The 14,122-nt window shown below is 34.9% G+C and overlaps 1 protein-coding gene across 5 annotated transcripts in view; it reads right to left on the bottom strand.

Moving 5' to 3' along the window:
- Nucleotides 1-1,072: 1,072 nt before the first annotated feature.
- Ube3a (ubiquitin protein ligase E3A) overlaps nucleotides 1,073-14,122 on the bottom strand; it is a 96,233-nt gene continuing 83,183 nt past the window's right edge. For all 5 annotated transcript variants that reach the window (XM_045145189.1, XM_004661949.3, XM_045145192.1 and 2 more), the window contains 4 exons: nucleotides 13,362-13,517; nucleotides 13,177-13,250; nucleotides 2,838-2,981; nucleotides 1,073-1,840 (listed from right to left, as the gene is read on the bottom strand). In XM_045145189.1, coding sequence (XP_045001124.1) covers nucleotides 1,720-1,840; nucleotides 2,838-2,981; nucleotides 13,177-13,250; nucleotides 13,362-13,517 — 495 coding nt within the window. In that variant the 3' untranslated portion in view covers nucleotides 1,073-1,719. The remainder of the gene's footprint in view (nucleotides 1,841-2,837; nucleotides 2,982-13,176; nucleotides 13,251-13,361; nucleotides 13,518-14,122) is intronic.

Here is a 14,122-nt window from a genome sequence, read left to right as displayed (position 1 = left end):
CTTTAAGATGACTATAGCCACATGAGGGTTCCTTGCATCAAGGTGGCATATGTAACAGTGTTCTATTCTAAAGGCAGGCCCAGAAAAAACCCACGTTACCTTATCACAATATGGAAAGCACTGTGTTCTTTCTCCATCAAATTATGATAAAAATGTCACTACTTTATATAGCATTACAGCCCATAATGTCTTGGTTACTATAAGAACTAAAATAATCCTGAAAGACATCCTTTTCCCCTCTCCAATGATCTGAACGCTCTTTTTCCTGTCAATTCAAAAGATCGGGTTGATGTGTAGAAATCATTAGAACAATCAAGGCACAAGCTCAGCACACTGGCTGTGGCTTGTAGTAAAATGATATACCAATATGTCTCTCCTTAGTTAAAAATACATAATCATTTTATTTTATAATGCACAAAAAATTAACATCACAGACAGAGGACTAGGAAAGGGAAACAACTACTTTAAATATCAGTAATTTAAATCTATTTAAACCTACTTGTACTTTCTGTAGTACATGTAATCTTTTAACACTTTTCGAAGTAAAATTTAATCTTTGGGGATATACAATGTAATTCTTAAAGAGTAATAGTTCCATTCATTTCCAGGCCTGCTTACTGTATGACTAAGTAACACAAGGCACAGTAGCCATCCTTTCTGTTATGCTGCAACACTGATCATGTGCCTTGGTAAAATCGCTGATTAAACAAGATGACGGCAATATGAAGGGGAGACTTTGGATTGTCTATTTAAAATCTAGGTAATAAGTAATTAATAAAAAGTTTATTTTAAGTGCACTTTCACATGCTTGTTTATGATAAACAACAAACTTCCAAACTTTGTTGCAATAGGCTTGACTACAATATCATTTGGCCAAATGCACTTTCCCCAGTAAACTTAAAACAAGAACAACAACAACAAAAAGTCCCTGTCCTTTCATATACTAAGAAAGAGAATTGGCTACTGAAACAGTTCATTGCAAGACACATGAAGACAACATACTGTGGCATGAGTTGTTTTTAATTTGTTGTGCTGTTACTAAAGTAAAGTTCTGAGGGCTGTGTTTCAAACATTCCAAGTTCTCCCTTCCATCTTTATTGATTCTCAAAATTTTGCACAGAAAACTAGTGGGGGGCTAGAACAGCAGTACGTGCATCACACTGTTTCCAAGACTTCAAGTTTCAAAAGCAAATTGTTTAAAAAAAAAAATACAGTTCCTGATTTGAATTAGATACAGGGACAAAAAAAAAAAAAAAATAGCACATACTTGAAGGTTACGTGGTCTACAAATGGTGGCAATATTTTCCTTGGGAGAGTAGTTTTGTTGGTATATATATTTTAAATACTCAAAAAGGCTCAACTTCAAGCAGTAATAAACACAAGCAAAAGTGATTTAACCCTTAAAATAAATATTCAGAAAACCTCTCTGTACATACAAGTGAAAGAATATGTAACACTTTCACGCAAAAAATAATTATAATAATAATAAAGGATTTGTTCATATATGTAGCTGAAATCTGCTGTTCCAGCCCACATGTCCCCAATAAAGAAGGGAGGCACAGACATAGATGACTACTGTGGTTCACTATCTTACAGCCTTGTTGTACTGGGATACTATCACCACCACATTATACCTCTTATATATTTTATTAAAAATTTTTAATTTTTTTCTGTTTTTTTTCTTTTTTGATTTTCTTTTTTGTTTTGTTTTATTTTGTTTTACAGCATGCCAAATCCTTTGGCATATGTGATGGCCTTCAACAATCTCTCTTTAAGTTTTTCTTTGCTTGAATATTCCGGAAGTAAAAGGACATTAAAGCAAGTATGAGATGTAGGTAACCTAAATAGAGAGAAAGGGGAAAAACAGGAAAATAATAAGTCATAGGAAATATGTTCAGTATGACATGTTCCTATTTTTAGATGGTATATATAGTTAGGATGGTTTGCAATGAAGAACAATGCATAAAAGTAAATCGTAAATGTTTTGCTGTCTACCTACCAACAATCAGTTTGTCTTTATCCTACAAACTAATGCTAGTAAGAAGAGGTAATGATGGTAATAACATATTGCAACCATTGTTCATCACTATAAACAAGTATTGTTTTAGGTACATAATTGTAGTTCATATACATCTTTATAAAACCAACATAGAAAGCCACTGAGAAGTGACTTACTCTAAAGAAGGAAAAAAAAATATTAAAACCTGCTTTTAAACATTTCAAAGTTGATATTCTTACATGTTTATTAAAAATATTGCTGGCAATGTAGCTACTAAATGATTTGATGTCAAATGTACATTAGCTAGTACCATGACCAAGCAGCATAGAGGAAGTACTAATAAAACTATGTTTGTGTATCTACATCAGTAAACATACTACTGCTGATGTATGTGGTCCAAACCTGTCCCCACTCCCTCCAATTAACGAGGTACAGATAGAGATAGAATACAGTCAAGTGTCAAAATTATGTAACTGAAGATTCTAACATAATCAAATGATAAACAATATGTTAAGCCTCAAAGTAGCCATTCTAAATAGATTGTAATGTAAGATGGCTTTCAATTAATAAGTGTGAACCTAAAGAGGAACAAATATCAATTTGAAAATGTCTGTACTAATGTAAGGCTTGTAAGTTTTTTCAACTATGTCAGTTTTTTTTTCAAGTTCTTCAAACAATAGCAAATAGCAAACAATATTCTTTCAACTAATGCTTCATGTGACATGAAGGTTTCTATTTAAAAATCAGGAAAGTCCTCAGATGCTACAAGATCAGTCACATCTGTGTGGTACTGGATGTACAGTTTTCCATAGGTACATAGTAATAATTCAATAATTACCTTTCTGTGTCTGGACCATTTTTGGCTATAATCATCTTTAGTTTTCCTAGTCCTCCAACAGGTGCTCTGTCTGTGCCTGTGGTAAACTGTAAGAAGAGTCTTTTCTGTTCATCTGTAAAAGAATGAACGATTTCCCAGAACTCCCTAATGGAAAAAGATATATTATTGGTTTTAATTTGGCATTCATTATAAATAGTACTAATATAAACTTACAGTGTACTAAAACAATATTAGGGAACAATTTTAAAGTTAACTAATATTAAAGACCCTAACAATTCATACCTGTTGATCTAGAAATTCTTAAATCTCACAAGAAAATAATTCTAACACATAAAACTTGCATTTATCATCACATTATTTGCAATTATGTTAATCATCACATTATTTCTAATAGTGAAAGGGAAGTAATTACATATACTTAGGATTAGTCATAATATGCAGGCAAAAATAGCAAAAACTTATGAACTGAGAAAGACTGACAAGAATACTGTTGAAAATTAACTACAGTGGATGATGTCTTCAGGAACATAAATTATTTATTCTTCTCGTTTATTGTTTCTACTTGCACCTTACTCAACTTTGTGAGGAAAATGTGATTCAGATTTATAACAAAAGAGAAAAATAAACAAAAAAAGAGACAAATAAAAAAACTAATCAGTCATACTCAATAGCAACAATACAAAGATATATTTTAAAATTAATTTTATTCATTCGAATGAAAGAAAGAGGCAGAGAGAAAGAGACAGAGAGAGGATTAATATTTCAGGGCTTCCACCCACTACAAATAAACTCCAGATGCATGCCACCTTGTACACCTGACTTACATGGGCATTGGGGAATTGAACCTGGGAGAAGTCTTTGCAGACAAGTGCTTTAACTGATAAACCATCTCTCTAGTCCCAAGATATAAATTTTTATATGAAATAGAGAACCTATATCAAGTAGTATATACTATGCATGAAATAAGACAACTATCCTGATATTTCTACCATACATAGCTATTACAAGAAAATGAATAAATACCTGTTTTTCTGAAACATACATAATAATACTTTTAACTCATTATAGAATACATAAAATATTATTTTATTTGTGTGTATGAGACAGAAAGAGAGAAAGAGAAAGAGGAGAGAGAAGAAGAGGTAGATAGAGAGAATGGGCACACCAGGGCCTCCAGCCACTGCAATGCCAACTCCAGACACATGTGCTGCCTTGTGCATCTGGCTTATGTGTGTACTAGGGAATTGAACCAGGTCCTTAGGCTTTGCAGGCAAATGCCTTAACCACTAAGCCATTTCCTCAGCCCTACAGAATGTATTTTTTTAATGTAAAGTTCTTTCCAGAATCTTGTCAGAGAACATTGTATAGTACCATAGTCAGTAATGTTCTGTTCTTTGCTATTCTGTTATTTGCTATTTTTATTCCCCAAATGATGGCATTTTCATTGTGTTGATACTGTTACAATATATGTGTGTTCACTTTAAAAGTGCCCCTTCTGCTGGAGACTTAGGACCAGGAGGGCAAACTCAGACTGCTGTTTGAGCTGAGGCAACCTTGATGTATAACTTTATTCTTTTATCCATGTGCCTTCCTCTCTCCCCTCAATCCCAGCAAGGTTAGTTAGCATGAGGAGCAGAACATTTCTTCACAGCTTACAGATTCTGAAAGACCAGAGATTTTCTTCCTCTCTCTCCTACATTGTTTATGTCTGTACCCAGACATGGCCCTTTCCCAAGAAACTTTGTTCTTGTTTGCTTTGTTCTTCAGATTTTTGAGGCCCTCCCCACACAATAGCCCCCAAGCCAGTTTTCTCAGGCTTTAGACTCCACTATGCCACTTTGGTGTAATTCTAAAAGGGCATGTCATTTCAACTGTTTCATATCAAACCACCCTACTCTTTCACTACTCTCTACTCTCTTCATATCTATAGATACCATTACCATTATTTCAAAAAAATCAACTTTGGGCTGGAGAGAGGGCTTAGCAGTTAAGCGCTTGCCTGTGAAGCCTAAAGACCCCAGTTCGAGGCTCAATTCCTCAGGACCCATGTTAGCCAGATGCACAAGGGGGTGCACGCATCTGGAATTCGTCTACAGTGGCTGGAAGCCCTGGCGCGCCCATTCTCTCTCTCTCTCTGCCTCTTGCTCTGTCTGTTGCTCTCAGATAAATAAATAAAAATGAACCAAAAAAAAAAAAAGAAAAAATTTTTTAAAAAGTCAACTTCCAAACTCTCTATCAAACTTTCTGGCTTCTCTTCCTTGTTACTGTAATAGCCTGCCTTCCTTCATTTCCTATAGAAGTCACCTAGAGGAAATAATGCATATGTAGATGGCAACAAGAAAGGAATCAGATCCCTGTTGATACTCTTCCTTTGAGGGGTGGGTAAGAGAAACAAGTCATCTGTGGCAACATCAAATCAATGTCAGGACACCAAAGCTGTGCCACACTGGGCAGTAGGAAAGGAGCACACTTTAGGCGTGCCTGAGGAAGCAGAAGCACAGGAATCACGAAGAAGAGAAGACATGCCTGAATGATGTGGCAAATAAGCTACTGGCACACTCAGGAGGCAGAGGTAGGAGGATCACTGTGAGTTCAAGGCCACAATGAGACTACATAGTGAATTCCAGGTTAGCCTGGGCTAGAGCAAAACCCTACCTTGAAACCCCATTCCACCCTCCAAAAAAGGAAATACTCACTCATATCCTACCTGATGGAAATACAAAAATTTCTATACAACAATTTTACAGTATCCAGAAAATTACACATGTATCTACCAGTTCACTTCTAACTATTTTTTGGGGTCCCCAAACACACCTAACAATTTATTTTAAGGTTGACTCAATATGTACAGAATGAGATGTGCTTAAAAGTATTCATTGTGGTATTACTATTAAAAGAACAAAACTAGAGATAAAAAAAAATAATAATACACACACTCTATATTGGGGGCTAGAGAAATGGCTCAGTGGTTAAGACACTTGCCTGCAAAACCTAATGACCAGAGCCTGATTCCTTAGTACCAAAATAAAGTTAGATACAGAAGGTGACACATGCATCTGGGGCTCATCTGTAATGGCTAGAGGCCTGACTCACCCATTCTTTCTTCCTATTTTAAATTTAAAAAACTAACAAACGAAACCCTCTATACTGGATCACACAGTGGCAGTAAAAAGGTATACAAAGACATCTCTACATTGATAAAGGGTTACTTCTAAGATACACTTAGCAAAAAAAAAAAAAAAAAAAACCTTTCCTGGTCTGTCTCCTGATAACGGCTACACATAGTAGGAGTTACTAACAAAGTCCTATTTTATACTCCAAATATCACTACTAAATGCCATTTCCCAATAGTTTCTTGTAAATGTTTTTATTCCAGTTCTAAGAAAACAATGTTCAAAATAAGCCAAATTTTCAAACCTTGATGGGTCAGGTCAAAAATAAACGGCCAAACAATTAAATAGTGTTACTATCATGTGTATGAAACACACTGCATATATCAAAAAAAGTAAGTTCATACTATTCAAAGGCAAGAAAAATAACCAAATGCCATTATTTAAATTTTAATAGTACTTCCTTCCTTTACAAAACAAAAATACATTTTTATTTTGCCTTTTCAACAGAGTTGTTTCTTAAGGTAATCAATCAAATAGTATCCATTGATGAGAAAGTTAACAAAATGAAAGAATGATTTATATGCAGGAAAAAGTTAAAAAAGAAATTGTTTCCTCAAATCATCATTCTTTCAATCTTCAGGGAAATAACAGATTAAGAAAATGATTTAGCAAAATCAGATGAAAGAGTTGATTTTACTTTTTACTTCCCAATCTCCATAATAAACAGGGAAAATTGTATAGGAAAGTTCAAATCCCACAACAGAACTGGACAGTAAAGTATCTCCCATGAACCTTTGGGTATACGAGATATGCAGTGACATTCTGGTTGGTATCAGTACCTGATATGCAGATGAGAAAGCAAAGGAGATGTAGTTAAGTGGTTTCCTATAGTCCTAAGAACAAGAAAATCTCAAAATGGAATACCACTAGAAAGCAGAGGCCAATTTGAGAACTAAAAGTTGGCAAACTGTATGGCATCCAAATTTGCAGATCAGGCCCCTAAACTCATGAATAACCAAAACAAACCTTGCATTAAGGACAGACTTCTGTTATTCTGTTATAATATCAAAATGGACCAGATCAAGAATAAGAAAGAGGGCTAAAGAGATGGCTTAGCAGTTAAGGCGCTAAAAGACCAAGTTTCTATTCCCCAGGACCCATATAAGCCAGATGCACAAGGTGGTGCATGCATCTGGAATTTGTTTGCAATGGCTGCAGGCCCTGGCACACCCATTCTCTCTTTATCTGCCTCTCCCTCTTCCCCTTTCAAATAAATAAATTAAAATTAAACACCAAAAAAGAATAAAGGTATGATGGGTGGGAGGTAATTTGAAAGGATTATTTTTTTAAAAAATAATTTTTTTTGTCATTTTACAAAAGAACAGCCTTCTCTATAGTAGGAAGAGATATCTTGGTTCATCTGTCTTTTGGCAATATGACAAAGTCATTTCTTAAAAGAAAATGAGCAATAGAAAAATGGATCAGAATGAAACTCTACATATTAATTATTATTATGAAAAAGTATATAGATGAGAATGACATCCATTACAGTGTCAGTAAGAGATGAAATGATAAAGGCTATAAAAGAACTAAATCAGAATTAAAAATAAAACCTGGAACTGAAAGGTTTCAGAAGATGTGGCAGAACTAAGAAATAGAAATAAATGAAAAAGATAGGCCAAATATTAAAAGATTAAAATTCAATTAGAAAAAAAAAGATTAATAAAATATAAGCTTCCTGGGCTGGCAAGATGGTGCTTATCTGTAAACCTGACAGCCTGGGTTCGATTCCTTAGTGCCCACATCAACCCAGATACAAGGTGGTACATAAGTCTGAAGTTCATTTGCAGTAGCAAGAAGCTCTGGTACATCATTCTCTCTAAATAAATCAATTTTTTTTAAAAAGCTTCCTAAAATTCTAAGAAAGAAAGAGAAGAAAAATCTTAAAAGATGCAATCCTGATCTAAATTCCTGATCTAAAGACACAATGCTACTGGGTAGGCATTGCAAGAGGGATTTTGCAATGATTAGCTCTGTTCCCAGAAGTTCTCTTTTATCCTATATGCCCTGTTAGCCCAATGACACCACATGGCCAGGAGTATTCCAAGGGCTAACAGCAAATCCTACATGCACAGAGGTCCACAAGAAAGAGGGCAAAAATGTTCTTCCTCTCAAAGACAGTCTGAAAAAGAACCTCCTTAAGCATTAGCAGAGTGAATGAGGGCAAGCTCCAGTGAAAAGAAATAAATGAAGCCACCCCAAACTGAATCCCAAAGCCTTGGAACACTGATTTGTCACTGGAGCCATAATTCACAAAGTGTGTTAGGCCCCTAAATTCTGTATCTGAATAGGATGACTGCTTTCTAAAGTCAAAAATTTAAATAGGACTTTGAGTCTTTAATATAATACCCAAAATGTTCAAGCTATAATCCCAAATCAACTGTCATTAGCAAGAACCAGAAACATCACAGGAAAGAAGAAAATCAGCTGATGCAAACAGAGATGAATAAATGTTAAAATTTACCTAACAAGGCTTTTAATGTCATCATTACAAAAATAATTCAACAAGCAATTCCAAGTTCTTCTATTTCAAAAATGAAATAAACAATCTCAGGAAAGAACCAGAAGTTACAATCGAAAAGTCAAACAGAAATTACAATCCTAAAAAATATAGTAAAACAGTAACTGGAAGGGCTTAACAGAAGACTGAAGATAACAGAATATAGAAATCTGAACAAGAGAGAAAATGGACTGAAAACTGAACCAAGCTTCCAGTACATGCAGACTAACAAAAATGACTTATTCTCAGCTTTGGAAGCTAAAAATGAAAGGAGAAATGAGAATGGGCTGAAAGAGTGTTTGAAGAAATTATGGCTATAACTTTCACACATTTAGCAAAAAAACAAAAATCTACAGCTTCAGCTGATAAAACCACAAACAACACAAATGAAACCATTCTTCAACTACTTGGGGAAATGAAGTCACCTTCACACAAAGGAAAATTAAAAGAACTTGTTATTAGCATACCTGTCTTTGAAGGTGGAATCTTGGAGAAAAGAAGGAAAACACAGTATTATTTTCCTTGAGTTCTATGAGAGTTTTTTTTTTTTTTTTTTTTTTTCCCAAGTAGGGCCTCACTTTAGCCCCTGCTGACCTGGAACTCACTCCCAGGCTGGCCTCATCACAGAGTTCCTCCTACCTCCACCTCCCGAGTGTTGGGATTAGTGTGCGTCACCACACCCGGTTATGATTAAAAAATATTTTTATTCATTATGTATTTGCAAACACATGGATAAATGAATGTGGTCACACCAGGGCCACTTGCTACACTGCAAACTCCAGATGCATGTGCTACTTCTATGCAACTGGCTTTATGTGGGTATTGGGGAATCAAATCCAGGCCATCAGGCCTTGCAAGCAATTGCCTTTAACCACTAATAATGGAAAGAACAACTATAAGCACATTAATCTCAAAACAAAAAATATTTACAAGACCAAAGTGAAGTTAAGGTTTGTACACTTTACCCACAACATAATTAATGCTGTTTTTATGCATGCTAATACAACAACCATCCTACAGCTTGTAGGGCAAAGAATGCTTTCAAATTTCAAGTCTTACTAAGAAACATGTTTTGCCACAAAAAAATGATTATTCTGATAGATCTGGGCAAAGTAAAAGAAGCTGATTCCAAATGTCATGGATGACTTTAAGAGGTACAAGTACTTAATAAACAAGACAAGGGCTAGAGAGAGCGTTCAGTAGACAAGGCATTTACCCATCAACTTAACCATACAAGTTTGACTCACCAGTAACCACATAAAGCCAGATGCACAGAGTGGCACATGTGCCTGGAGTTCATTTAAAGTGGCTAGAGGCCCTGGTGTACCCATTCTCTCCCCTCTCTCTCCCTCCCTCCCTCTCCCTCTCTCTCTCTCTCTCTCTCTCCTAGGCATGGGGCTGCATACCTTTAATCCCAGCACTCAGGAGGCAGAGGTAGGAGGATCTCTGTGAGTTCTAGGGCAGCCTGAGATTACATAGTGGATTCCTGGTCAGCCCGGGCTAGACTGGAACCCTAACTCAAAAAAAAAAAAAAAAAAAAAAGACGGGGGAATATTAGAAAATTAGAAGTAGAACATGAAAATGTGTCTGAACTGCTGCAAACTCATGCCAAAAATTGTTAAACATTAGTCACTACTTATGGATGAACAGAAAAAGTAATCTACTGAGGTAGAAGATGGTATGCTTCAAACACTGCTGAAATGTCAAAGGATTTAGAATATTACATTAACTTAGCTGATTAAAAAAAGAAAGAAAAACTGAGAGGACTGGATTTATTGTGGGTAAAATGGTATCATGTTCCAAAAGAATTCTTTTTTTGTGAAATGAAGAGTCAGCTGATGTGCCAAAACTTTACTGCAACCTTACTGAAAAAATTGCCTAAGGTACCCTGGCCTTTAGCAACAGCCTCTCCAATCATGCAGAAGGCAGACATCGATCAAGGTAATTCTCAATCACCAAAAACATTAGCACTTAATAATGACATATCCATGATTAAAAATTTAAACAATGATTTTCAGTTAAAATACATTTTTAAAGAGATAATGCTATCATACACTACATAGATCACAGTGAAATTTATACATAACTTATAAATATGTACTGAGAAACAAACAAAAACCTCAAATGATATTTACTTCATTATAGTGGCTTGGAAGTAAGTCATTATTGACACCTTGGATATATGCTTACATTCTTCCTCAATCAGATTAAGAGCAAAGTAGGAATACTCCCGCTCCCCCCTCCCAAATGTTCTAGACTGTCAATATGACAGAGAAATGTTCAGTGGCATAATGATTAGGGGAAAAAATGTATCTTGTTAACATCTAAAATACTAAAGAATCTATCAAAAACCAATTAGAATAAGTGAATTCAGAAGAAGATCACAGGATACAAGGCCAATATATATTTTAAAAAACAAACTTTATTTTATAGATGGTGGCTATAAAAAGATGAAAAATAAATAAATAAAGCACCAAAAACATTCAATATACTGATTTATTTCTAACTATAATGTACAATATTCAACACTAGTATTACAAAACAATGTTGGCAGAAACTAATAAGAACTAAGCAGTGGAGAGGTTTTGGAGAATCCACATTTGTTTTAAAGTGGAAATTTTTACCAATGTTAAAAATTCACTTACCCTAGTCAAAGTGATTTAAATCAAAACTTCAATACATTTTTCAACATTTTATGTAAAACTTAACAAAATGATTTTAATATTTGTGTGGGAGTAAAAGTAGTGAAAACAAACAAATGAAAAAGTCACAGGACTTACACCATCTGATTAGAAGACTTGCTCTGTAAGTCTTTTGATAGGTAAAGGAATCAATAAACTGTGACTTTGACAAAAGGGACAAACAGATCAGCAGAGCAGAACTGACCAGAAGTAAGACCTTCATGTATTTTCAACAAAATTGCAATATCTATTGAACGGGGAAAGAAAGCTACAAACTAGAACATATTTACAACATAACAGAAGACTTATCTACAAAAGAAAGTCTATAATCAATGGAAAGTCTGACACTAATAAAATGGGGAAAATGCTTCATAAAGGTATGGTTAACCAACAAAAACATCTAAATATTATGAGCCATTAGAGATATGCAAATTAAAATTAAAACAGCATACCACTTCACACTTCCTAGAATGACTAAAATTAGAGCCAACCATTATCAAATACTGCGAAAACATAGAACTGGAACTCTGACACTACTGGCCATACTGTTAAATGGCACTTTCACTCTGGAAATAAACATTCTTAAGAGGTATGTTGTGGAATGTAAATGTACGTATTACATGACAGGAAATCTCCATCTCCTATATGTTGTGCAAGAGAAATGAATACACCTTCAAAATAAAACTGTGTAAAACCTTATTCGTATTAGCTCTAATTTGGAGAAAATATCCATCAAGAAAATGGATCTGCAAATTTTGTGTATTCATTTAATCCAACACTATTCTTCCACAATTTAACAAAGTACAAATTTAGTAACATGGAAGAATCTCAAAAATGAACACTCTATGACTCTATTTACATGAAATTCAAGAACAAACAAAACTAGTATTACAGCAATCAAAACAGTCATTGCCTGGGAAGCATGAGAATTGGAAGGGGACATACGGGAACTCTGGGATAATGAGCAGAGTTTATATATAATTATCTGAATCTGAAGTGTACAGTGGGTATTTCACTGTATTCAAAGTTTGCTTTACATAACATTAGCACCACCACTATCATAAACATCATAATGATAATGTTTAAAGAATAGTTATAGGGGCTGAAGAGATGGCTTGGCAGTTAAGGTACATGCCTACGAAGCCTACGGAACCAGGTTCAATTCTCCAGGTTCCACGTAAGCCAGATGCACACAGTGGCACACATGCATCTGGAGTTCATGTGGAGTTCTAGCAGTGGCTAGAGGGCCACCCCCCACACCCCCATTCTCCCTCTCTTTCTCTCTCCCCCTCTCTTACTCTAATAACAATAAAAAAAATAGTTATGATAGCACAGTATCTTGAAAATCAGCAAACACACGCACTCATCCTATTTGATAGGTATATGCTACTGTACGTACATATACTTATTTATTTGCAAACACAGAGAGCGAGCAAGAGAGAGAGAGACAGACACAGAGACACTGAATGGAATGAATGGGTGTTCCAGGGTCTCCATCCACTGCAAACAAACTCCAGATGCATGAGCTACCTTGTGCATCTGTCTTACATGAGTCCTGGGGAAATCAAACCTGGGTCCTTTGGCTTTGCTGGAAATAACCTTAATTGTTAACCCATCTCTCCAGCCCTGGATTTTAAACTCTAGGTAACCAAAGAACTAATTGATATTATAGGCAAGACTCAAGAAATACCTTAGACAATAAAAGGAGAAATTAAATACTACATCATAATTTTGTAACTCTTTTAATGAATTACTAGTTTTAGATTATTGTCACCATGACAAAAATTACTTAGAGGTAGTGCTAGCCAAATTAAAGTACCTCTAGATGAAAATACAATTTAAAAACCATAAAGTATTTGGGAAGGAAATCAAATCTGAAGCTAAATCAAGCCTTTAAAATAGAAATTATTTCCGGCTCTAGTCCTAAAAAGTGAGGAGGAAAAAGCTCTTGAAATCAGGTAGAACTTTTCAACTACACACCTTACCTAATCACAACAGTGTCCTTGGTATAACCACCATCATATTCTGTAGTTTCTTCCAGTGCCTGGAAATCTAGATTCTGCAAATTTAAGAAAATATGTCTTAATATCTACACCATTACAAACAATATGTTAACATTTTTTTAAAAAATAGGAGTTGGGTGATAAGAAGGAGGAGACAGCTTTCTTACCCGGCTTCCACATATAAGCAATTCAATTTCTTCAGGTCTGAATAGGTACTTTAAGGGAGATTCATTGGTCACCATATGAAAACCTCTGCGAAAAGCTTTGAATTGTTTTTCTACTGATTTATTGAGAATGTAGTCAGAATAGAGATTGACAAATTCCTGTAGAAAACATTAACCACAAAACTCTGGTTATATGTAGTGCAAATGAGGCACAGCAAGCCACTGTGCTACACTGCTAGCTTCCGTCTCTGTCAAAGAATAACAGTATACAAAAATATATTTTTAAAAATAAAATTACACATATACAAAGAAAAATAACAATTCTAAATTTCTCTGTGGTAGTCAATATTAAACCATAAAAAGGTTATATACAAAAAAATGACAATATGTTAGACAGGATTGAATATAAAAGTTGTACCTTCCATACAATACTTTAAGTTCTTTAAAACATGGAAATATAGACATACTTAAACCATGTACATTGGATCTTAGTAAACCACAAAGTCTTAAGTTTCTACTACAGAATTTGAGAAGTTATCTAATGTAGCCAGATTAGCAAATATGCTGGTGTTTTTCTTTTTTTTTTTTTTTAAAGGTACATCTACAATTCTTTGCAACTGTATTCTTTTTATTTATTTATTTGAGAGCGACAGACACAGATAGAAAGACAGAGAGAGCGAGAGAGAGAGAGAATGGGCGCGCCAGGGCCTCCAACCTCTGCAAACGAACTCCAGACGCGTGCGCCCCCTTGTGCATCTGGCTAA

This window comes from Jaculus jaculus, chromosome 3 (assembly GCF_020740685.1).
Source record: "Jaculus jaculus isolate mJacJac1 chromosome 3, mJacJac1.mat.Y.cur, whole genome shotgun sequence".
NCBI classification, from domain to species: domain Eukaryota; kingdom Metazoa; phylum Chordata; class Mammalia; order Rodentia; family Dipodidae; genus Jaculus; species Jaculus jaculus.
The sequence above is the reverse complement of the archived record's forward strand: the minus strand, read 5'-3'. Positions and strand labels throughout refer to the sequence as shown.